The sequence below is a fragment of the Fusarium fujikuroi genome, chromosome FFUJ_chr06 (assembly GCF_900079805.1).
Source record: "Fusarium fujikuroi IMI 58289 draft genome, chromosome FFUJ_chr06".
In the NCBI taxonomy this organism is placed as follows: Eukaryota; Fungi; Ascomycota; class Sordariomycetes; order Hypocreales; family Nectriaceae; genus Fusarium; species Fusarium fujikuroi.
In genome coordinates, this window is record NC_036627.1 from 2,324,687 (window position 1) to 2,346,227 (window position 21,541).

The 21,541-nt window shown below is 50.5% G+C and overlaps 6 protein-coding genes; 2 read left to right on the forward strand and 4 right to left on the reverse strand.

Annotated features, from left to right (window-relative positions):
* Positions 1 to 308: 308 nt before the first annotated feature.
* On the reverse strand, positions 309 to 2,283 carry FFUJ_06063 (probable ROD1-O-dinitrobenzene,calcium and zinc resistance protein; the record flags this gene model as incomplete). XM_023579346.1 has 4 exons in its annotated part: positions 309 to 1,136; positions 1,191 to 1,953; positions 2,016 to 2,159; positions 2,219 to 2,283. 4 exons carry the CDS (start codon positions 2,281 to 2,283, stop codon positions 309 to 311), a joined length of 1,800 nt encoding a protein of 599 aa, XP_023432200.1.
* A 5,226-nt stretch (positions 2,284 to 7,509) lies between these two features.
* FFUJ_06064 (probable WD40 repeat protein CreC) lies at positions 7,510 to 10,000 on the reverse strand (the record flags this gene model as incomplete). XM_023579347.1 has 9 exons in its annotated part: positions 7,510 to 7,663; positions 7,792 to 7,842; positions 7,898 to 7,911; positions 7,945 to 8,127; positions 8,255 to 8,540; positions 8,600 to 8,985; positions 9,044 to 9,211; positions 9,270 to 9,835; positions 9,895 to 10,000. The coding sequence occupies 9 exons, from the start codon at positions 9,998 to 10,000 to the stop codon at positions 7,510 to 7,512; spliced, it is 1,914 nt and encodes a 637-aa protein (XP_023432837.1).
* A 1,949-nt stretch (positions 10,001 to 11,949) lies between these two features.
* On the forward strand, positions 11,950 to 13,932 carry FFUJ_06065 (probable vacuolar aspartic proteasse; the record flags this gene model as incomplete). XM_023579348.1 has 3 exons in its annotated part: positions 11,950 to 11,962; positions 12,060 to 12,376; positions 12,427 to 13,932. 3 exons carry the CDS (start codon positions 11,950 to 11,952, stop codon positions 13,930 to 13,932), a joined length of 1,836 nt encoding a protein of 611 aa, XP_023432878.1.
* Positions 13,933 to 14,237: 305 nt separating this feature from the next.
* FFUJ_06066 (related to RNA (guanine-N7-) methyltransferase) lies at positions 14,238 to 15,671 on the reverse strand (the record flags this gene model as incomplete). Its single annotated transcript, XM_023579349.1, has 1 exon — positions 14,238 to 15,671. One exon carries the CDS (start codon positions 15,669 to 15,671, stop codon positions 14,238 to 14,240), a length of 1,434 nt encoding a protein of 477 aa, XP_023432201.1.
* An 898-nt stretch (positions 15,672 to 16,569) lies between these two features.
* On the forward strand, positions 16,570 to 18,157 carry FFUJ_06067 (probable RPN7-subunit of the regulatory particle of the proteasome; the record flags this gene model as incomplete). XM_023579350.1 has 3 exons in its annotated part: positions 16,570 to 17,028; positions 17,096 to 17,901; positions 17,959 to 18,157. 3 exons carry the CDS (start codon positions 16,570 to 16,572, stop codon positions 18,155 to 18,157), a joined length of 1,464 nt encoding a protein of 487 aa, XP_023432202.1.
* A 695-nt stretch (positions 18,158 to 18,852) lies between these two features.
* Positions 18,853 to 20,345, reverse strand: FFUJ_06068 (probable alanine transaminases; the record flags this gene model as incomplete). XM_023579352.1 has 2 exons in its annotated part: positions 18,853 to 19,904; positions 19,955 to 20,345. 2 exons carry the CDS (start codon positions 20,343 to 20,345, stop codon positions 18,853 to 18,855), a joined length of 1,443 nt encoding a protein of 480 aa, XP_023432203.1.
* Between the last annotated feature and the right edge of the window lie 1,196 nt (positions 20,346 to 21,541).

Sequence of the window (21,541 nt, forward strand, 5' to 3'; positions counted from 1 at the left end):
TATGCCTTGAACACATTGTTCATCATTCTTCTTTGCTGTCATATCCTTCAAGGGTATTAATTATACATGTGTCATCCTTCATCCGTCGTTTTCCCTGTGCATTGTTCTGGGCCCAATATTGTGCAGATATCATCCGAGCAAAGAGCTCGTCACCAAAAGTACGCCTTGTCTATAATTCCCATGATTCGAAGCCACCCGTGATTGATGACACATAAACGCCGGTAAGCCCTACGAGGCTTATGAAACATATTCAATCAAGTGATGGTCATGCCAAAACAAAGAAACAAAAGATGAGTCAAGCCGCCCATCTAGACAACTTGATTACGGTTCTGCGAGGGATGCATCCTTCGGTAGGTTGAAGCATCATCCGTGTAAGCGCGGCCATTACCAATCCAACTGGAAGGGCGCGATATATGCAGAGTATGATCCTCACCGTCCTGGTCCTCGGATATCGTGCCCAGAGGATCTGCTGGGTAATCCGTAGCAGGGGGTGTCCTGGGAGCGCTGAGTGCCGTCTGATAATCTGGCAGAAGCAGGTCCCCAGTACCAGCACGCGAACGAGCTGGGGTTTTGACAGCTGTCTGATAGCTAGGGACCTTGTTGAGTTCAGTCAAATCGGAGACATCGAGATCGATGTGTTCAGCAGAGTTGCGTGATGAGTCTTCGGAACTGTTGCTTCTGGTGAGTGCTGCGGTCGCAGGTTCCGATCTCGGAGCTGGGCCTTGGGGTGCAGACGTGGGGGACATAAAACCAGGCGTGCCTAGCGAGCCCAAAGACGTGGAAGATGTCGTTCTTCGAGAAGGGTCTAGCGATACATCGGCCAATCGAGATGACAGTGCCGCAGGTGCGACAGGTAGGCTGTGGGCAAGCGCTGCGAGGTTTTCATTCGAGCCTGCTCGTGACTGTGCATAGAAGGGACTGCTGACGCCTGACTGAAAGCCGGGCGTCTGGAAACCGCTAACGTCAACGTCCTCATACAACTGATCAAGAACATGCTCTCCATATCCGGGAGGAGCAATCGTCGAAAGTTCTCGCTCGTTGTTGGGTGTGGTTGGTGACTGATCAACGAGATTACCCTCCTCATCGAGAGGCATGTTGGGTGAGATAAAAATTGATACAGGAAGTGTTGCTCGAAGCTGCGAGAAATGTTAGTGTACCAGAAGTCATTATGCATCCGAACATCATCTTACCTCAGAAATATGACCATCGGGATTGCAAAGCGCAACGGTCAGCTTAATTTTGTGACGGACCTTAATACCGTGATGGTTCAGATCTTGAACGCACTGGCGAAGTCTCTTGGGTAGGTTAAGCTTTTTGGTGACCGCCCAGCCTTCTTGGCCAGTATCCTCAATCATATCTTGCCAGTGCTCTTCTCTCGAAACCTGGAACTTCCACATCGAGACCTCACGCTCTGTTCGGTGCTCCTTAGTACCATAACCTGAGCCAGATCCTTGGACATAGCACTCGCGGACTTCCATCAACCGTGCTGTGATATCGCCCAGCTCGAGCCCTTTGAGTAAGGGTGTGAATCGCATCTCCATTGTGACTAAGCCGCCAAACACCACGGCCTTTTGGGGGATGATGATTGAGTAGTCAACCTTGTTGGGCCAGATGTTCTCGACACTCATGGCATGGAGGAATTCCAGGGCGCCGGGCTCTAATGTTCGGATGATTCGAAGGTGTTTGTTGGCGTGCAGATCGTATGCAAGTTTTCCGCGTCCGACGGTTGCCCTGAGTCTGTATGTGATAGATGCTTCGGGAATGCCCTCGACACTCTCAGCCATGTTGCCGGGAAGCATGTATTCGAACGGCCATTCGTAGTTCCCGGCGGGGAGCGTCATGCTCTTGCCGTGCGTGCCGACAAAAGGCGCCCATCGGTGCTCGAGTATCGTTTGCGTCTTGTCAACCTTTTGGCCCGAAACACCGGGAGCGCTTCCTCTGGGATCAGCCCAGCTGCAGAAAGTCAGTTGCTGTCCTCTAGAGAAGTTGGCCTTCAAGTCGAGTATAGAACTTACGTATGGCGCAGAGTTCCTACGAGTCGCAGTCTAACATCTTCGATTTTCAGGGATGTTTGTAGACACAAGACTAATGTGCCCTTGAGAACTTGACCAGATGATTCGTGGTCACTTCCACGGAAGACAATAAAATCGCTGTCTAGGCTGAGCAATAGGCGCAGTTAGTAAGTAGTTTGAGTCAAGTTAGTTGAGGATCATCATACCGAATATCGAAAAGACTATATGAGTTACGCCCCGTCACTGAAGCGAAGGGCTTAAAGGACGGCATGATAACGTATTGTGTCGTATAAGTGGTTGTGATTTGCTGCAAAGCAGCATGGGGAGGGGGGGGGGGGGGGGGGCAGGATGGGAAATTAACTGATGATATGCCAAGAAGGGGAACTAGAAGGAAAAGAAGAATAAATTGGAGGAGACGGAACGCTTTTATTTAGGATCACGGCTAAGTTAAGTCGAGCGAATGCGCAAGGTGACGAGCTACAACAGCGCAAGCCACGCACGAGTCGGCGGGATGTGTGGATACGGTACAGCCTCTAGAAAAGTTGAGTGGGGCTGTGAGATCAGGAAAAGTGCAAACCCACGAGGGTCAGGTTAAACAAGGGTTGGGTATGGAAGTTCCATTCAATGGGAGGCGACAAGACGATAGCGCGAAGCAGAGCAGATCAAGCGGCGCGGCGTTTGGTGGAGTCAGGATTGCGATTTGATGCGATATGTAAAAGTTGAAAAAGAGGGTCCTGTTCTGATAAGACGCCCACCGTGTCGGTCTCACTAAAGATTTCTCATTCAGATGAACCTGGCTTGTATGAAAAAAGATATGGGTATGATGAAGAGGCGGCGGGCAACAAGGAGACGGAAGAAGTTAGATGGGACAGCAGAAATCGGGGGCGACAATGATCCTTCTTTTACAGTCGTAGGGGTGTGGAGCTTGAAATGCGTGTGAATCCTGAAAAACGATCATGGGAAAAGGAAAAGGAGTTGGTTAGAATAGAAAAGATTAGCATGACATTCGATGTATGCATCTCTCTGGCTTTGATCATGACCAACCGGATATCCTCTCCCAGAGACAGGAACAGACTGGACCCAGGCAGATCAAGCAATCACTCCGTTCAGTGATACCACCCCTGCAATGCCGTCGTTTAGGTCATGGTCCAAGCCTCTTTGAGGTAGTGATAACTGATAACAAGGCCTATTCTGCCCTGCCGACAGCTTCAGCACAGTTACCGTACACAAAGCCGACATGGCGCGGTTGACGCAGCAAAGGAGCTGTGCTGTAACGGTAATTACGGTACAGGACAGGTCTGCCCTGCTGATCTGGCTGCAAGTGTCATGTATCATCTCTTCGTACATCGTACGTGCCGGAAGGTTGCGATGGTGAGCGGGCGTCGGATGTTGGCGGGCCGGAGGAAACGGGAAACGACGAAACGTCAACAAGCCGCCTTGGACATCAAATTTGAGATAGGTAATGTATCGCGGTCTTTCATCGCCGATAAGAGGGTCCCAAAAGACCAGGCTGCTTGTTGTAAATTGTCTCGGCCTCGTTTGTCTTACTAGCGAGAGCCACTGTGGTTAGGCCAGAGCACGCAAGACACTCAACAACGATGCTGAGCAAGGCCAAGACGTTTGAGGCCCTGTAACGGACAAGGGATAGTGGGGCGGAGACGCCGCCGAAGTGCTTGAGGCTGGTTTGTTGCATGAGTCGGGACGATTCATGCTATCGAAGCCTGATGGAAGCTTTTTGCCCTGCAGGTTCAACGCTGTGCCGAGCGTCTGTGCTGCGTGGCGTCGTAACGCCGAGAATCGATGACGGTGGTAGATAGATAAATATCCGCAAATACCTGAGCATCTCCATTAAAAACGTGACGATGTTTGGAATTGCTTCATTTCAGAAAATCATTAATTGGTATGGCCGCCCTAAGAAAACTTTGTGTTGGCCACGGCAGGGTAAGCATGCGCACCTGCCAAATGGTGTCATCATTGAGCACCTTCTATGCATGTAGGTATTGGGCTTCTAGGTCCAATTAGGATACGAACCGGGAGGCACAGCCAATTCAGCTCACGACAAAACCGTGACAGTCGCTTTAGCTCAATTACTTAGTACCTACCTATACATAACAGGTGTCGTTATCCCTGAGAATAAGTAAATCCATTATCTCTTTCCAACATCACCAGTCAATGGATGTCACGATCGATGCCTCGAGTCAGAGACATTAAAGCCGGTCTATTATCGTGGAAGGGGCTGAAATGTACTGTACGTACCTCATCGAAGACCGGGCATCGAGGTGACCTACTAAGGTACCGGCAGCCTCTACGACCCCCACGCTGAAACCCCCAATACCATTCGATACCAAACCCAGATTTGCAGGACTAACTACTCCTTGGTTCATCCTTCGAGCTGTTCGACCCTGATTCAAGGACAAGAATAAGTTCTGCAAACGGCGGGATCAAAGGCTTGGGAGTCATGCCAGGAATGCATCGAGTTTGGCAATGGCTTGCGATCTCGAAACTCTCTTGTCTATCCTTCTTGCGGCTCCGCTAATCTCTAGTCGTTTTCTCAGGCAGGATAAGTACATAACCCGCCAGGCACGTTATTGTGGCGCTCGGTCATAGCACGGGATGTTTTCTGTCGTGGTTGAATGAATATTCGCTATCGGGTCGTTGCTTATCACTACACGAGGCGCTCAGCCAACCATATTTGTCACATTATCCCATCAGGGGCACTGAACTGACGCCTTTGGCGCTGTTTGATGAAACTTACTTGCGATTCTGGTGATCTTTCGCATGCACAGCAGTAATTGCTACTCATCATATGATTCTCAGCCATAGCACAGTGACTGGCACATGCACTGGACATATACGGAACATGCAGTTCTAGAATTGGGGGCACGGCACGAGACCGCTCCTATGACACCCTTCTGCCTCCAGTAAATTATGATACCCAACCGAGATGGACTGAGCATCTGAAAGCTCACAATAGTCAGGTCTGGATTGGGACGCCCCAGGCTTTGAACGGAACGGCCCCTGTCCCGGAATCTCTTCGAGGTTAATTTCTACCCAAAACTATTGGGGTAAACATGTCGAATACATACTGTGATTCGATCTAGATCACAACGATCACGCCAGGGGAGGCAGACTCCAGACTCGCCTTTAGCCGGGCAAACGAGAACAGTCTGAACTATGTATGCATATGGTGAGGGTCCATCCTCTTGACAGTCCTTGCTGACTATCGGTTACTGGGACCGGGAACAAATACGAACTCGCTTTGTACAAGTGCGGTTGCAGACACCGTTGACAGTGTCTTCCAGTCAAGCAGCTTAACCTGGCTGTCTGACTGCATTATGCACTCTAGGCACTACACTTTGACGGCATCCATGTCGCGCCTAATGAGCTAGCCTTCAGCTTGGCTCGTCTCCATTGAACAAGCGCCCGTCGACGGCCCCCTATACCCGTTGATAAAGCACCGAGACGACGGGTCACCGACAAGAAGATCTAGCGCATTAGGACCACCCATGAGTTCGCTTGTGTCTCTTTGGGCTAACCACTTTGCTCGTGGCGGTGCCACATCAGTTCAGCCTCAGGTACTCAAACTTTATCTCATCAAGGGAACTCGTTTCCAGATTTCGGCGTCGATACACGTTCCGGAGATACAACGGCTCTGTATCGGCTTGCCATCGAGAATACCGCCTCAGGTAATTACACCTCGGCAGCTCGGGTTACCTCTTATGTCATGGCATATCACATAGGGTTTCAAGGCTCCAAAACAACACATTTCCGCTAAAGCCTATCGGAAACATTCGATGGGGTCCTTTGTTGCGGTTTTTATTCTCGAAAATTGGGCCTTTGAGTCGGGAGCCCCAAGTACCGTACCGGACCCGTAATATGGATAGTAGCAATCAGCCTTGTAAAGTACGCAAGCTCTGTGATCACCATGTCAGGCGTAAAAGTTTTCCAGCTCAGCTTTTGGATGGTTGATTTGTTGCAGACAGGGCCCGGAAATTCAAGACCGACAGACGCCAAACCACCCATCAGACACGACACAGATGTACAATTTGTTTCCCGAGCCAATCAACCTACTGCCTAAGTGCCCAAGCAATGATTCCTCACTATCCAACGAGTCACCGCAAGTTCAAAGATCAATCAGGTAGCCAAAGCAACATCCAGCAAATCTCATCATGACCTCTCATGAGAAGCTCATGACAACGCAAGAAGTTCATGATACATGCTCCATAACTAGTTCCGGCAATAACTAACTGAAGTCTCTTGGAGTACTGTGACTTCATGACCCTTGATACACAGATATCATCGGCTTATATATGCACCTCCCTGCTCTGTTGCTGGTGTCCAATGTTGACCACACGCCATCAGGCGAGCCAGCCAGCACATGATGGTCTGTCCTGGCTGGCCCTTGTCCATCAGGTTTGGTTCGGCAACGGCCGTGTTAGTGGGCTGAGTAGCCCCCCTCCCTTTTCCCGATTTGCAATGATGATTTTCAATGCTTGTCCCTAGTCCAGCCAGCCACATCGAAACGCGATAACCAGCTATTACAATTGCTAGTGAGCGATTCAACCCTCGGCGTTTGAGGTTCAAGTTGCGCTCTCACCAGACCTGGTCCTTGCTTTGATGCACGGGCGCCGTCGACTCGGTAGAGGAGCAACGGGCGTGCAATAAGCTCGCATTAGTGTGCGTGCACAATTTGTACAAGTACTCGATTGGTTCCTCAGGTTGGAAATTGTTGAAGATCGACTGAGATCAAAAAATCAAGATCTGATAACATGAGATGGCACTATTTCGCATTATCATGGCTACGCAACTGCGTGCGCGTCTCTCAACGTTGTCTCTTATGGAATGGACACTCGGTTGCTTCAGCACAATGCAATCTCTCGTCATTCTCGCAAATCTGACAGCTCTCACTGACACGAGAGAGATTTCTCAACCTCCTGCTTATCTAGAAACGTGCAGCAATTGGATGTATGTAATCGTTACGTGCGCTAGTCTAGTGTCTGAAGATCCACTGGTATCTCTCGGAGGGATGAAAAAAATCCAACATCTAAAATCAGGGTCCTGCAGCCATTGTGGACCTCAAACACGGCAACTCGTTGTATCACCGAAGAGCCTCCATCACCATGTGGGCTTGACGGAGACGTCTGATTGATAGGACCGACTCATTACTCCTGCAAGACGGCCCAAAACGGTTTCTCAACAGCTATATGACTCTTTGACTATCTATCCCGGCCGGTGCCCAAGCCAGTCCATAGCTGCCAAGGGCACATAATTTGTTGACCTTGGATCCTGGGCTAAAAACTTGCAGTCAAAAACAAGATCCGAGGTGGATTTCCGGTCTCAGTATCCGTACACCTACATCAGATTCAAACTATCAAACCCTGAAATCAACCAATGACTCAAATGACAACAACCACTTCCCCTTGCGTATAGCAGTTATTGGATCTCGCTTTACAGGCTCATCACAAAACAAGGAGACCAACAAACCCATCATGAAACTCTATTCGCCAGCGCCCTTGTTACGAAGCCCATCAGGGCTTCTATCGCTCAGCATGTACGGATATCCGTCTATCATGATGTTGCTGCCGGGGCTTCTGCTCCCTTGGTCTGTGCCGTAAACTCCGATCCAGGTCGCAGCCATGTTCTCATATGTCCTATTTTAGGAGATTCACATGTTAGCTTGTCACTTGTGTTATGTGCATGCCAGGGACAAGCGATCGTTGATCTCAATAGTCCAATCGGACCGGAAGATTGACTCCAAGCTTGGCTTGGTGTTGCTTACCTGACTTGCAGCTCGTCATGATAGCGTTCTCTGTGAAATCCAGCCAACACACTGGGTGGGTATCAATTGATTTGTTCTGTTTGTCTCACCGTTAGCTTTACCAAACCTTACAACCTGAAGCTATCACATATCAGCCCTCGCATTGAAACTTACAAGTACCGGAGGGAGCATAGGAATTCTGGCCCGCGGCTCCACAGGGTGTGCGATAGCCATTTCCTCGTCTTCGGTATCTAGGTTCGAGTTCGATCGCAACCTTGAGTTGGACGTGGTGGCTGTCTCAGCCCGCTGCAAAGCCGTATAGCGCGATGAGACAGATCCACGGTGTCGTACAGATTGCTATAATAGTAAGATACTGTTAGCGATCGAGTTGTGTAAAAGGCGTGGCGTAGAATAAAGATATCACAGTGCAATGTCGTGGAGCGTCACATCTCCCGCCATTGTAGATGTTGGTGTTAGCACATACCGCTTTGGGTCGGTGAAGCATGCCGACACTGAAGTCCCACAGACAAAGACGCCCGTCTTCTCCCACGCTACCGAAACGATAGTTTCGCTCATCGCATCTCCAAGGGTCAAAGGCAACGGCTGATACCCAAGACTGGTGTCCCTGGCATCTAGCTACCAGAGCTGAGTCCGACAGTGACCATATTGATATCAGGTCGTCTTGTCCGCCAGTCAATACGTATTGGCCATCTGGGGACCAACAAACGCATGTTAGTCCTCCATAATAGGAATAGAACACATCGAGTAGCCTTGCAGCCCAGTCAGATAAGCTGCTCAACAAGATAAGGTGCCAGGAACTTCAACTCACTCTTCCTTCAAATAGTCAATAATTCTTAGCGTGCCGTCCTCTGACACGACAGCCAAGTGTCGGTTATCAGGCGAGAAGGAGAAGGCGTTGATTCGATGGTTGGATAATTTCCAGGCGGCAACTGGATTGACCTTTTGATTTTTGGAGTGCACTGACTTGTTGATTCGAATAGAATTGTGATGAGCTCCGCCATTGCTGGCATCTAACGACTCACCACTCGTCCCATTCACGTTTCCATTAATCGCTTCCTCTTCGGGGTTGAACTGAGCATCCTCTTTTTCCTTGTCATATACGACCAGCGACCCATCCATATGGGCAGCTAGAAATAGGTTTTCTGATCCTGGAATCCATCGAATTGCCGCAACTGGTGTTCCATTAATTGCACCCTAAGATATGGCGTCAGCGGGGTGCTTGTCGAATACTAGATCCTGAGCACTATCCTACATTTTTGTTCAGTCGTGTGTATCGCTGTGAGATCGGCTCCCACCAGATAACCTCTCCAGTTGAGAAGCCCATTATAACATCCAGATGCGAGACACTCTTGGTATGGACATTAACATCGTGGCATAGGCAATGCGCTTTCGTGAAAAGAATCTTGGTCAAATAGTCTTGCTGCTCGTGATGTCAGTCAGGATGTCCGAGGATGGCCTCGATACGTAGCGGCACGAACCTTTGACGACGACGACATATCAAGCCACTGAAAGGCGCGGTTGATATTTGCAAAAGCAAAGAGGCCATCATTGGATCGCTCCGTAAGTTTCTTAGACAGGCTTTCGTTAACAATAACGCGAGAGATGAAAGACGAGTTGCTCTTTGTCATGTTGTTCTTGGGCTTTCTCTTCTTGTTCACATCCTTGGTCGGCACCTGGGTAAGCAAAGCATTGCCTTCGCCAAAAGCAGGTGCAGAACCAATGGTAATGGAGGTAGCCTGAGCATCACTCGTCGAACCAGTACGGCCCTCCTCACTCGTCTTGCCACCTTCAGCGGAGTAGCGGCCCTCGTTGGGATGCTCCTGAATACTAGATGGTGCGCCACTCAGGGCGAGAGTGGTCGAAGAGAGTCCTCTATACAGAAAGTTTGGAGCCGGACGACTCTCAAGCGCGATGAGAGAGACTGAGGTACCGGCGCTGGCAGGCTGCGGAAGAGTCGATAGCGGGTTCGGGTTCGGGACGGTGGCTTCGGAAGGATGGGGCGGAGGTGTCGCAAGATGTAAGTCTTCTTTAAGTGTATACGTGCCTGGTGGGTTTCTATACGTAAGTCGAGATACAGCGAGAGTATAGAGCGTGGTTGTCTACCTTCTCCAACCAAGAATTGCCATTCGGGACCCGTCGGATTAGACAACGTATTGTTTGTCTCTATCATGGGAACAGGATGTATACCACCGGCGCCATAAGGCCCCATGGTGGGATATCGTGGCGGGGGAGGTAGCACACTGGAATTCCGTTGTGTCAGTTTGTGTCGGGCGTAGAGCAGCTGATGCGCAAACGCCGGCGCATGAGGGGAGGGAATGGACGTACAACATGATGGCGGTTTACAAAAAATGCTTGTATATTTCCAATGAGCTCTACAATTGACAGATCGAATGAAGGTATCGCGATGTTTAGTCGCTACTGGATGGAGGCGGAGGCGGAGGCGGAGATTGAATGGCGAGAGACACAGCAGTCGACGTTCGGAATTGAAAGGTGCTATACGTCACTGGAGAGCGAGGGAATGGCCTTGGGATAGCAACACTCGGTGAGTCCTATCTCTAGCGATCGATCAACTCGTGGGTACCGCAGTAAGTAGAAGAGGTTGACTTGTGAGGCTGGGAGAATATAGCCGAGGACTGGTTGAGATGAGAGGGAGGATTGGGGTTGGATCAACGGACTCGGAAGCCGCAGGCGCAGCTGCAGACGATTAGGTAGTGTGGGGTAAACTGGGGAAAACGCCATCCATTGCAACGGCCAGGGTTCCAGAATTGAAGGGCTAAATGATAGGTAACTACCAACCATTGGATTGGATGTGACTTAGAAATTGGGGGCATTTAGCCATTATACAGGCTGGTCTTCTGTCGCTAGTATTTCACTATGCGCGCTTTTCGATGAATCAACTTGGATGTCCCAAATTTCTGGACTAGAGCCAGGGGTTCTGCGTGGCGCAACGGTTGCCGTTCAGCGTCAAAGAACAGTAACATTATTGATACCCCTCATAGGTTCCTTACAAACTGTATTGAAGTTTCCAAACCTTTGATGGTACCAATATAAGCGTATTCAAATGTTGGGAGTTGCCATGGTATTAGTCGCGCCACTCTATCATCCACCGAATCCTTCGATCGGTTGAACATGGATCTGGATGTTCTGAACAAGACTTATTATCTTGGACGGGTCAGTGAGAGATATATCCAGTCGATCGCATCTTTGTCTAATTTACCGCCAGTGTCAGACTCACCCTATTACATCGAAAGAAGGGTTCTGCTCATTTCCTGGATATTCGACCAATATTACTCTGCTCGAACCGAGCACCTACCTAAGTTAGTAGGTAGCAAGTCGGGCGTCAAGTGACGAGATGGATGAGTTGTACAGGAACTGATAATACCTAGCCGCCCACTTAAAGGCGGTATCAGCCTACCATCGTCTCCCAGGACCTAGAATGTGGGGTCGGTTATTCCCTGAAAGCTCAGGCTCGTACGGTGACGGCGGTTCATGACAACACACTCCTCAGGGAGCAAGATAATACCAGACCTTAATATAGGGTGTCAAAATAAACTCACTAAAATATGTCGTGTATTTGCATAAAATTACCTAAGTCTTTTTGTCATCTAGGGCTCAAGGTCCTGGGTTTTCTTTCCTCCCCTAGACACTCACTGGAAGCGGGACGCATCTTTAATTGATCGTCCCTCAAACCACCCTATCCTTGCTCGTCGCATCACTTGTTTGTCTGCCATCAAACTCCAATCTTAGGTCTGGCACTTGGGTTTTGAATTAGCTGCATATTAGCTGCTGTGCCTAATTTATTCCCTTCTCTGCACCGCTCTTTCTGTCTCGTCTTGTTTCTCATATAAAACTGAGACATGACCTGACGTGATGGATGAGGTGATCTTCTCTGCAAGACTCTTTTTCTTTCGTGGCTCTCTCCAACTTGGTTACCCCTTGAGGCTCTCGAAATAATCGCCATATCCTCCAATTTGACCAATTCAACTGCTGTCACCTGCGCTGTTGCCGCCGCTACGATTCATTCATTCCCCACGATCGACCTACCAAACCCACGATATCAGCAGACCACCGTGGTCCCCGTCCCGTTCCCTCTTGGGCATGGAACCTTGATGACGACATACCAGTACTTTCACCAAAGACTCCGATAATAGCTCCATCATGGCCGCCGCCGGTACGAACATCCTCCAACTAACTCGGCTCCAACTCCACTGCGAGCTCTTCAATCCAACAACAACTTCTTGCTCAAATGACTAACCTCCCTTGCGCAGTGCGCATCTGCGTCTGCGGTGATGAAAGCACCGGCAAATCGAGCCTCATCGCTTCTCTAGTAAAAGATCAATTTGTCAACAACAAAATCCAGCCCGTCCTTCCTCAAATCACTATCCCTCCTAGTATTGGTACGCCCGAGAATGTCTCAACAACGATCGTCGATACCTCAGCTCGCCCGCAAGACCGAACTACTTTGCGCAAAGAGATCCGAAAGTGCAATGTCATCCTTCTCGTCTATGCCGATCATTACAGCTACGAAAGAGTAGCACTGTTCTGGATGCCATACTTCCGATCCCTCGGCGTCAACGTCCCCGTCGTATTATGTGCCAACAAATCCGATCTGGCTGGTCAAGGCACCACCCTCAGGTAGTCGAGGAGGAATTGTTACCTGTGATGGCCGAGTTTCGCGAAATCGATTCTTGCATCCGCACCAGCGCTCGAGACCATCGAAACGTAAATGAAGTCTTCTTCCTTTGTCAAAAGGCCGTAACTCATCCAATTGCCCCTCTATTTGACTACAAGGAGGGGCATCTCAAGCCTCTATGCGTTGATGCTCTGAGGCGCATATTCTATCTTTGCGACAAAGATCAGGACGGATATCTCAATGAACAAGAAATGAGAGACTTCCAAGCACGTTGTTTCGATAAACCTCTGACAGCGGACGATCTAGACAATATCAAACTCAGTATCTCGAAATCGTTGCCCACGTCCGAGTTAGAAAAGGGCATTGACCTGCCGGGATTCCTACAATTAAACAAGCTTTATGCTGAGAAGGGTCGCCATGAGACTATCTGGATTATCCTTCGAAAATATCACTATACCGATAGTCTCAGTCTCGAGGATAAGTTTATTAGACCCAAGTTCGATGTTCCAGAGTACTCGTCGGCCGAGTTGAGTCCTGCCGGCTATAGATTCTTTGTGGATCTCTTCTTGCTATTTGACAAGGACAATGATGGTGGTCTCAATGATCAAGAACTCGAGGCTCTGTTTGCCCCAGCTCCAGGCCTTCCCAGTTCGTGGACCGACTCGTCGTTCCCCTCCTCGACTGTAAGGAATGAAGCTGGGCACGTCACTTTGCAGGGCTGGCTGGCTCAGTGGAGTATGACAACATTTATCGAACCCAAGACAACTATTGAATATCTTGCGTATCTGGGGTTTGAGCCTCCGAATCCCAAAGAACCCATCACCGCGGCACTCAAGATAACCAAGCCTCGTAAGAGAAGAAGACGTCCTGGTCGGGTTGAGCGTAACGTGGTCCTCTGCTACGTTCTTGGTGCATCAGGAGCAGGCAAATCCGCTCTCCTCGACTCATTCCTCAACCGCCCGTTTGATGGTCTTTATCATCCGACCATCAAGCCACGCCGCGCTGTCAACAGTGTCGAGCTGCCCGGTGGAAAGCAAGTGTACCTCATTCTGGAAGAGCTTGGAGAGCTGGAGCCTGCAATCCTTGAGAACCCGGCCAAGTTAGATGCTTGCGATCTTATTTGCTACGCCTATGACTCGTCTGACCCCGACTCGTTCTCGCATATCGTTGATCTGCGGAGCAAATACGCGCACCTTGATGAGCTCCCTTCGATTTATACTGCTCTCAAGGCCGATAAAGACAAGACAAACCAACGCTGTGAGCTTCAGCCGGATCAGTATACTGCCTCACTCAACATGAGCCTGCCGTTACATGTGAGTGTCACCTGGGGTAGCATCAGTGAGCTTTTTGTAGGTTTTGCAGATGCCGCTACAAATCCCAGTACGGCTTTCCCCAGGAGCAATGAGGAGGGACCTGATCGGACCAGTTTGTATATTGCATTAGGCGCCACGGCCTGCGCAGGAGTTGCCGCTTTGACGATATGGCGACGGGCAACGAATGCTCTTTGATCAGTGTTACAGTTGAGTAGATGACCGGACTTCGGCAAGTTTTGAGGAGGAGTTCGTTACTTGGGAAGAGAACAGGTATTGCATAGGAAGGAGTTGAACCTCACTATTCAGAAAGAAACATGATACCCAGCTCCATCGAAAACACATTTTTATCACATAGATATATAATCAACAAACATCATCTTTTCTTATTTTGATCCACTTGTCCAGGTGATCGTGGCGTCGTTTCTCCTGTATATGAGCCAAACTCCTTAACACCAAGCCCATGATACCACCCCCAATGTCTTATGCCGGTACAGATATGATTAGACCTTGTAGAAGCAGAACCCGACGTAGAAACTAGCAGCTTCCATCTCCTCGTCAGATACCAGAAGAGGACCTCCACCACGCTCCCGTACGCCCATACGCTCGCTCAGGGGACCAAGCTCGCGGTCATCCTTCTCCGCCTCCCAGATTTCAGGAAAAGTGCGGTGAAACTGCAACTCGAGGTTGTAGTCCTCGGCGAGAGCACGGAAGGCCTCCCAGGGTACGACATACTCAGGCACCTCCTCCACAGCTTCGTCTAGAAAGAAGTTATATTTCCAGCCAAAGGCAGGTCGAAAGACACCATCATCAGGTGTTTTTCCCGGGAAGCGCACACGGTAAATCGAGTTACCCCATTCGGCGGTGGGCTCCTCCTCGCCCTCTTCCAGCTCGCCATCCTCTGGCTCTGTTTGTTGCGGTGTTGTCGAGCCATCGCCGTCCTTTTCTTCGCTTTGCTTGGCTGCACGCTTGGCTGCGGCCTCCTCGTTGAATCTGCGGACTCGCTCGCCCAGAACATCAGAATTAGGGATGCAGCCGATGAAACGTCCTCCTTTCTTGAGTGCTCCGGCGACGTTGCGGAGCATGTTGCGCGCGTTCTTTTCCGACTCGAAAGCATAGTGCATAGAGAACATCATGCTGACAACGTCGAAACCTCGGCGATTCATGGGCGAAGGGTCGAAGCCGACTTGTTGGATGATGTCGAGGTTCTCAATGGACTCGCCGAAGCAATCTTTAACATGGAAGCGAGCGTCGAATAAGCGCGGTGGCGGTCTTCGGTGTCCGCCTCGCCCGCCTCGCCCGCCACGGCTGCCCAGTGTACGGTAGCGGTCGCGAGCTTGCTCAATACTCACGTCAGCGGGATCGAGCCCAACATAAAGCTGAATTGGCTGAGGAGCCTGCTGCCACTTGTTGAGATCGCCGCCCTTTCCACATCCCATGTCCAGTACAAGTAAGTCCTTGCCACTGGAGCGTCCAGCTTCGCGCGAACCAGGGGTGTGGTCTTCATCGGGTGAATAACGCTGGATGATGCAGCTCTTGATCCAATTGTTGAAAACACGAAGTCCCTTGATCTTGCTGTCCCTTGTTCTCCAGTCGCGACCACGCTCTGGTACGTTGTTGTAGTGGTGCCGCACAAGGTCACTGTTGTTTCGGATCCTCTCCTGTTCAGCTTCGGCGGCTTCCTCAGCAGCGGCTTCGCGTTCTCGTTCGAGCTGACGCTGTCGAATGGCTTCACGTTCGGCCTCTGATATACGCGCGCGCGCACCGGGGCGCTTCAGCTTTCGAGGCTGTTCTGATGGCGAGAGGGCGCGCCGCTTTGCTGGCTGAAGTGACTTGGCATTGTATGGTTGGGGTAGGTCATCTTGAGGTTCGTCGTTGGCAGGACGTTTGCGGTGGTTTCGCTCGTCGCCGTCGTCGCGATCAGAGTCTCTGCCCATTTCTGACAGCCTCTCTCGTTCTTTTCGTGGAATATATGTCGATTGATGTTGCAATGGTAGATGCGAAGTTGGATGTTAAAGTTATTGAAAGCAAAGGAAAATGGAACATGATGCAAGTTCTGTATCTAATCTCAGCGTTGCACTGATGTAAGGGCGCTCGGCCCCCATATGCGGTCCAGTTGCATCAGCCTACCCTGCACCTGTTGGTTTTCTGCTGTTGCAACTCAATGGAACGATGACTCAAGTACTCTGTGTCTATAGAGAAAGCCATTTACTTGTTACATTTAAAGCAGTCTGATGACCCGTTAGTCATACTAGGTTAAGTCAATGGAAAAAAGGAAAATATCTTGGCAGTGTTGTGTAAATACCTATATGTCAGACAAATACTACGTACTAAGCACTGCCAAATATATCACAGCATTGAGGAACTATTGAGCCCTTGACGGTATTATGATATTCCATTGGCTGCCAAGCATTAGGCGAGGCTGAAGCACGACCTGAGAATGATTCACTGTGCAACTCATTCTTTACCTCAATTCCTTCGCTCGCTGGCGTGAGCTTGGTAAAAGTTGAGCTGAGTGCTCGGGGTACGTACCAGTCCATCAGTGCGTGTCCCGCTGGAGCCTTGCAGCACAAAGCCGCCTAGAAGACCCCACTGTCGCCTCGCCATCCAATGGATCCAATTGTCATTGGATTGCTGTATCTGCTCAACACCAAGCTCTACCGACCTATCTCTGAGCTTCTCTCGTCATCCATCCGCCAAACCACAACATCAACATCAACAACAACGCTCAACAGCGAACAACGCCATCGTCTTCGATTTCTCCGGGCAACTACCGATATCGCACTCTGCGCTTAAAACAATCACAAACTCTCGACGACAGCGACCGCCTCCATCATGGGTTCCGACCCCCAGTACGCGAAGTGGCCATTGCTGCCTCTGTCGCAGCACGTTTTCACCCTCACAAACGGTTATGCCACTAAAAATGCGCAACAAGCTGCTGTAAAGGCTCTCCAAGATGCTATCGCACAGGACAAGATGGCTCCTTTCTACCGATATCTTGCCCACCCACTCGACGGCGTCCTCAACACTCTTGGCGAGGGCGGCTCTTCTGCTCCCGGGCGACCTCTCAGCAGAAAGTCCAGTCTTGTTGGAATGATTGCTACTAAGCCTGCCGCTACCATCGTCAGTCTGCCCTGGGACGAGGGCCTCTATAACCAGTTGAAGGAAGATAATGATCGGGAGCTGCAAGAGTTCCAGAAAGAGGAGGATGATGCCGTTGAGCAAGCTGGTGATACCGAGGTCATGGCTGCTCAGGGGAAGCGAGCTGAGTTCTGGGCTCGTGTGGGAGATAAGGTATGTTCTCACACAGAAACTCGGGCCCCAGCAGCAAAATTGACTTCGCCTGCTAACACCCACCAAGGACAAGGCCATTGCCGCCTACGAGAGCCTCTCCGAAAAGACGGGAATCCTCGGTACCAAGATCGACGTCGTCCTCGCCATAATACGCATGGGTCTCTTCTATGGCGACAAGCCTCTTGTCAAGAAGCACGTCGAACGTGCGAAGACACTTGTCGAATCAGGCGGTGACTGGGACCGCCGCAACCGTCTCAAGGCCTACGAGGGTCTGCACCTACTCACACTTCGCTCCTACAACCTCGCTGCGCCTTTACTGCTCGACTCTCTCTCCACCTTCACCAGTTACGAACTCTGCACCTATTCCAACCTCGTTGTTTACTCCGTTCTGGCTGGTTCAGTGTCTCTCAAGCGAGTCGATTTCAAGTCAAAGGTTGTAGACGCACCTGAAATCAAGGCTATCCTGGGTGACGGCGAGGACAAGCTTCTTGCTCTCAGTGGTGCTCTCAGTGCTGGCCCTGGTGCCGATGACACTACCGGTGCGAAGGCTCCTAAGACGGCCACGGCTGCTGTCAACCTGACCACGTTGGGCACCAGCACGGAGCAACCTGAAGCCGAGATGGCCATTGACTTTAGCCCTCTAGCGCTGCTCGTTAGCAGTCTGTACAGCGGAAACTATAAGACCTTCTTCAAGTCTCTCGCCGAGGTCGAGGAGCAGTTCCTAAACCAGGACCGCTATCTTCATGAGCACAAGAACTGGTTTATTCGGGAGATGCGACTTCGCGCCTATCAGCAGCTTCTTCAAAGCTACAGAGTTGTTGGCCTGGAGAGCATGGCCAATGACTTCGGAGTCACTGTTGACTTCCTCGATCGGTATGTCACACGTTACGCAATGTCATGAATGGCACAACCTGACTGATTCTCTACTAGTGACCTCGCTCGCTTCATCGCTGCTGGGCGTATCCCCTGCACCATCGATCGCGTGACAGGCAAGGGTGTGATCGAGACAAACCGCCCCGATGACAAGAACAAGCAGTATCAGGATGTTGTGCGACAGGGTGATCAGCTCATCACAAAACTACAAAAGTACGGCCAGGCTGTGCGACTGAGGGGTAGTGAGAGGGCATAAATGGGGCGATTTATAGATGAGGAAGCTGGTGCTTGACTTTGTCATGCCGTAGTGGGGGAATAAAGCGAAAAGACAGAGAATAAGCCCATGCCTTTACCTATTTCCTTGACTGTACAGTATGATATGATATGTTATGGAGTAGACAAGCCATTTGCGGTAATAGTCTAGATTGGCTGGGTCCTGGTGAGGAGAGCCAGAAAAATGGGCTGATCTGATATCACGCCCCTTCCACACCGAGGTGACAACTGCACTGCGGAGTTAGCTGCATGTGTTTGAATGATATGATGTTAAGCATACAGCTTAAGAATCGATCTACCCCAGTCTTCTCCTCTGGTACCTGCGCATGCAAGCAAGGGTCAGAATCGAAAGATCAACAGCACACGTCTACCCCGGATTTCTCTATTATGTTCCGGTAGGCTCACAGTCTTTGTTGATTTGAGGTGGGACACGCCATATTGACATATAACAAAAATGCTAAATCGGTGAACTTCTGTCTATCCAATACCTATCAAGGCGCTAAACTATGCAAAACTATTTCCTGTTTGATAATCCTAAATTTCTATCTCTTTCTCCTTCGCACGCCACATCGTCGCTCCGTGCCGAACCCTCGGCCCCGAACCGCCGAACCCCTGGAGCCCCGCTCCAAGTCCGGCTTCGACTCACAATGACAATACTGCACAACTGCGACTGATGCTTCATCGGTACTTCTCGAGGAACTCCTTGTGGAACTTGACGATACTGCCAACCCACTCGGTGCCAGGCGCAAGGAAAGTTGTTCTGAAATGCAGGGTACCCTCTTTCTGGCCAAAGCCTGAGCCGGGAACGACACAGATACCAGTAGCCTCGAGGAGACGCATGCAGTAGAACTCATCTGGGCTTCGACCCTCTGCCTTGGCAGCCTCGGCGGCCTTCTCGGGCAGGTTGATGGTGGGGAAGAGGTACATGGAACCCTGGGGCTCGGCGCACTCAACTCCCTCCATCTGAGAGAAAGCCTTGTGGAGGGCGGTAGCACGCTCTTGAAGACCGGTGAATATGCCATCGTACTCCTTCTTGTAAAGCTCGTGTGAGGGCTCACCCGGCTTGGGAGGGTTAACCATCAACTCAACGATGCACTGACCAATAACAGGGGCGCAGAGCATGATGGAAATGAACTTGTAGATGTTGGCCTCGACCTCGGCATCGAAGTTGACAAGCTCGAAGTAACCTCCTCGGTGACCACACTCGCCAACCATGCCCTTGGAAACACTGTGAAGAGAGGCGAGCTCGAGGCCGTCAAACTTGCCAGGGTTCTCCTTCTCAAGGGTGCGGAGGACAGCCTTGAAACTGTGGAACTTGCCAACAAAGACATTTGTCTGGTAGACCTCGTCGGCCATAACAACTAGGTTCTCCTTGTTGGCGAACTCAAGGACAGCACGAATATCCTCCTCGGGAAGAGAGGCACCGGTAGGGTTACCAGGGTTGATAATGACGATGCATCGAACGTCAATGCCGTCAGCCTTGGCCTTTTCGTATGAGGCACGAATGGTGTCGACGTCGGTACCCCAGTTCTTATGCTCGTCCAGGAGGTAAGGGACAGCGGTGGCGTCCAAGAGGGAGAGAGTAGCAGTGTAGAGAGGGTACTGAGGAATTGGAATAAGGATGCCGGTCTTGGGGGAAGCGCAGATGACATTGAGAAGGGTGTTGACACCGGAGGAGGCACCGGCGGACAGGTAGATGTGATCGGGATCTGCAGGGAAGCCATCGCGACCTGAGACAAGTCAGTAACACAGCAGAAACAGAAGCGACGGCAGAACCCACGCTCAATAAACTGGGCGATGCTATCGCGGATCGCAGGAACACCGGTGCTAGCACTGTAGGCACCAACGGAGCCGATCTTGCTCAGGAGGAACTTGGCGCGCTCGACGACATCGGTCTGGTAGCCAAAGTGCTTGGTGAGGGCCTCCTCGTTCTGGAGAAGTATAGGGTTCTCGAGAAGACTGGCGACCTGGCGGAAGAAGGTGATGGGCTTCTGGTCGAGCTGCTGAGGGTTGCCAATGTTTGCAGAAATAACCTGTTTGAAGGGGAGATCGCCGGCATCGCCCTTTGCGATCTTGGCTCGGTATTCCTCGGACTTGACAGCAAGTTCACCACGAACGGCGTACTTGGCAGCGACGACTCGCTGGTTGATGTTCTCCGAAGTCAATCTCATTTTGGCAGGATAAGTAGAGAAGAATGAGGTAGAGGTAGAGGAAGAAGAAGAGGAAGAGGAAATCGAGGTATAAGGATAAAGGTGACGATGGTAGTGGGGAGTAGTAGTCGTAGAAGCAGAACTTTTTGGCGGGGTGAGTAAGGGTCGCGGGGTAGATGTGGCAGTAATAGATTTACTCCAAGCGCAAGCACGGGGGCCAATCTTATAATCTGTGTAGATACCAAAAAAAAGTCGAACGAGTTAGCAATTGAATCATGCAATGTTTGTAAAGCAAATCAAGCAAATTGTCAGTGCTTTTACAGGCCTGAGTTTTGCGTCAAGGGGAGAGAGAGCAAGGTGAGAAGTGAGATGAGGTGAGGTAGGTATCAGGCAAGGATGAGATAGATACCTGGTAAGAGAAAGGGAGAGGAAGACGAGGAGGAGGAGGAGGAGAGAGAGGAGCATACAATGAGAGACTATTACACCAGAACAACACTATTGTCTGTGTAAGAGGGTATCTTGAACAAGGTAAAGATCAGAGAAAGAAGAAACTCGACTGAGTCAGGAAGAGGGGATAGCGCCTGATACAAATACAAGACAAAACAAGAAAAAGACTCGGCTCAGAAGTAATGTCTAGGTAATAGAAATCCCCTTATAGACAAAAGCACTGTTAGTAATAAAAAGCAGAGCAGAGCATAGCATAGCAAAGCAGAGAAAAGAAAAGACCAAAACCCCTTCACTAAGGTAACTAATCCACTCTCACCCACTCACACACGCACACACGCACACACGCACATCTCCATCGCCATCGCCATCGCCCATCGTAACCTTGGGCCGTAGCGCAATCCACGTCTGGGGACGGATGGAGACCCGGAGTGGATGTGTTGCAGATTGTGCTGCTGTAGACAAATAAACACCTCAAGTAAGATCAAATCAAATCATGGGGGTCCTCAAAATCAGCGCATTTTGCTTGTGATTGCATGACTTGAGCGCATTGTCCATGACGAGGTTGACAAAATTGAATGAATGGCTTCAACCCAATCCGATCAACGGACGACATCCGGGGGCGCTTTGGGGGAGAGCGTGGAGAGAGCGTGGGTGATGGATGACCTGGAGACAAGCAAGGGTGCTCCAAATTGGACATTGGGGTTCATTCTAAGCCCGGAGCCGGGACCCCGGAAGCCTGAGGGCACAGACTCATACCTACTGTACAGACG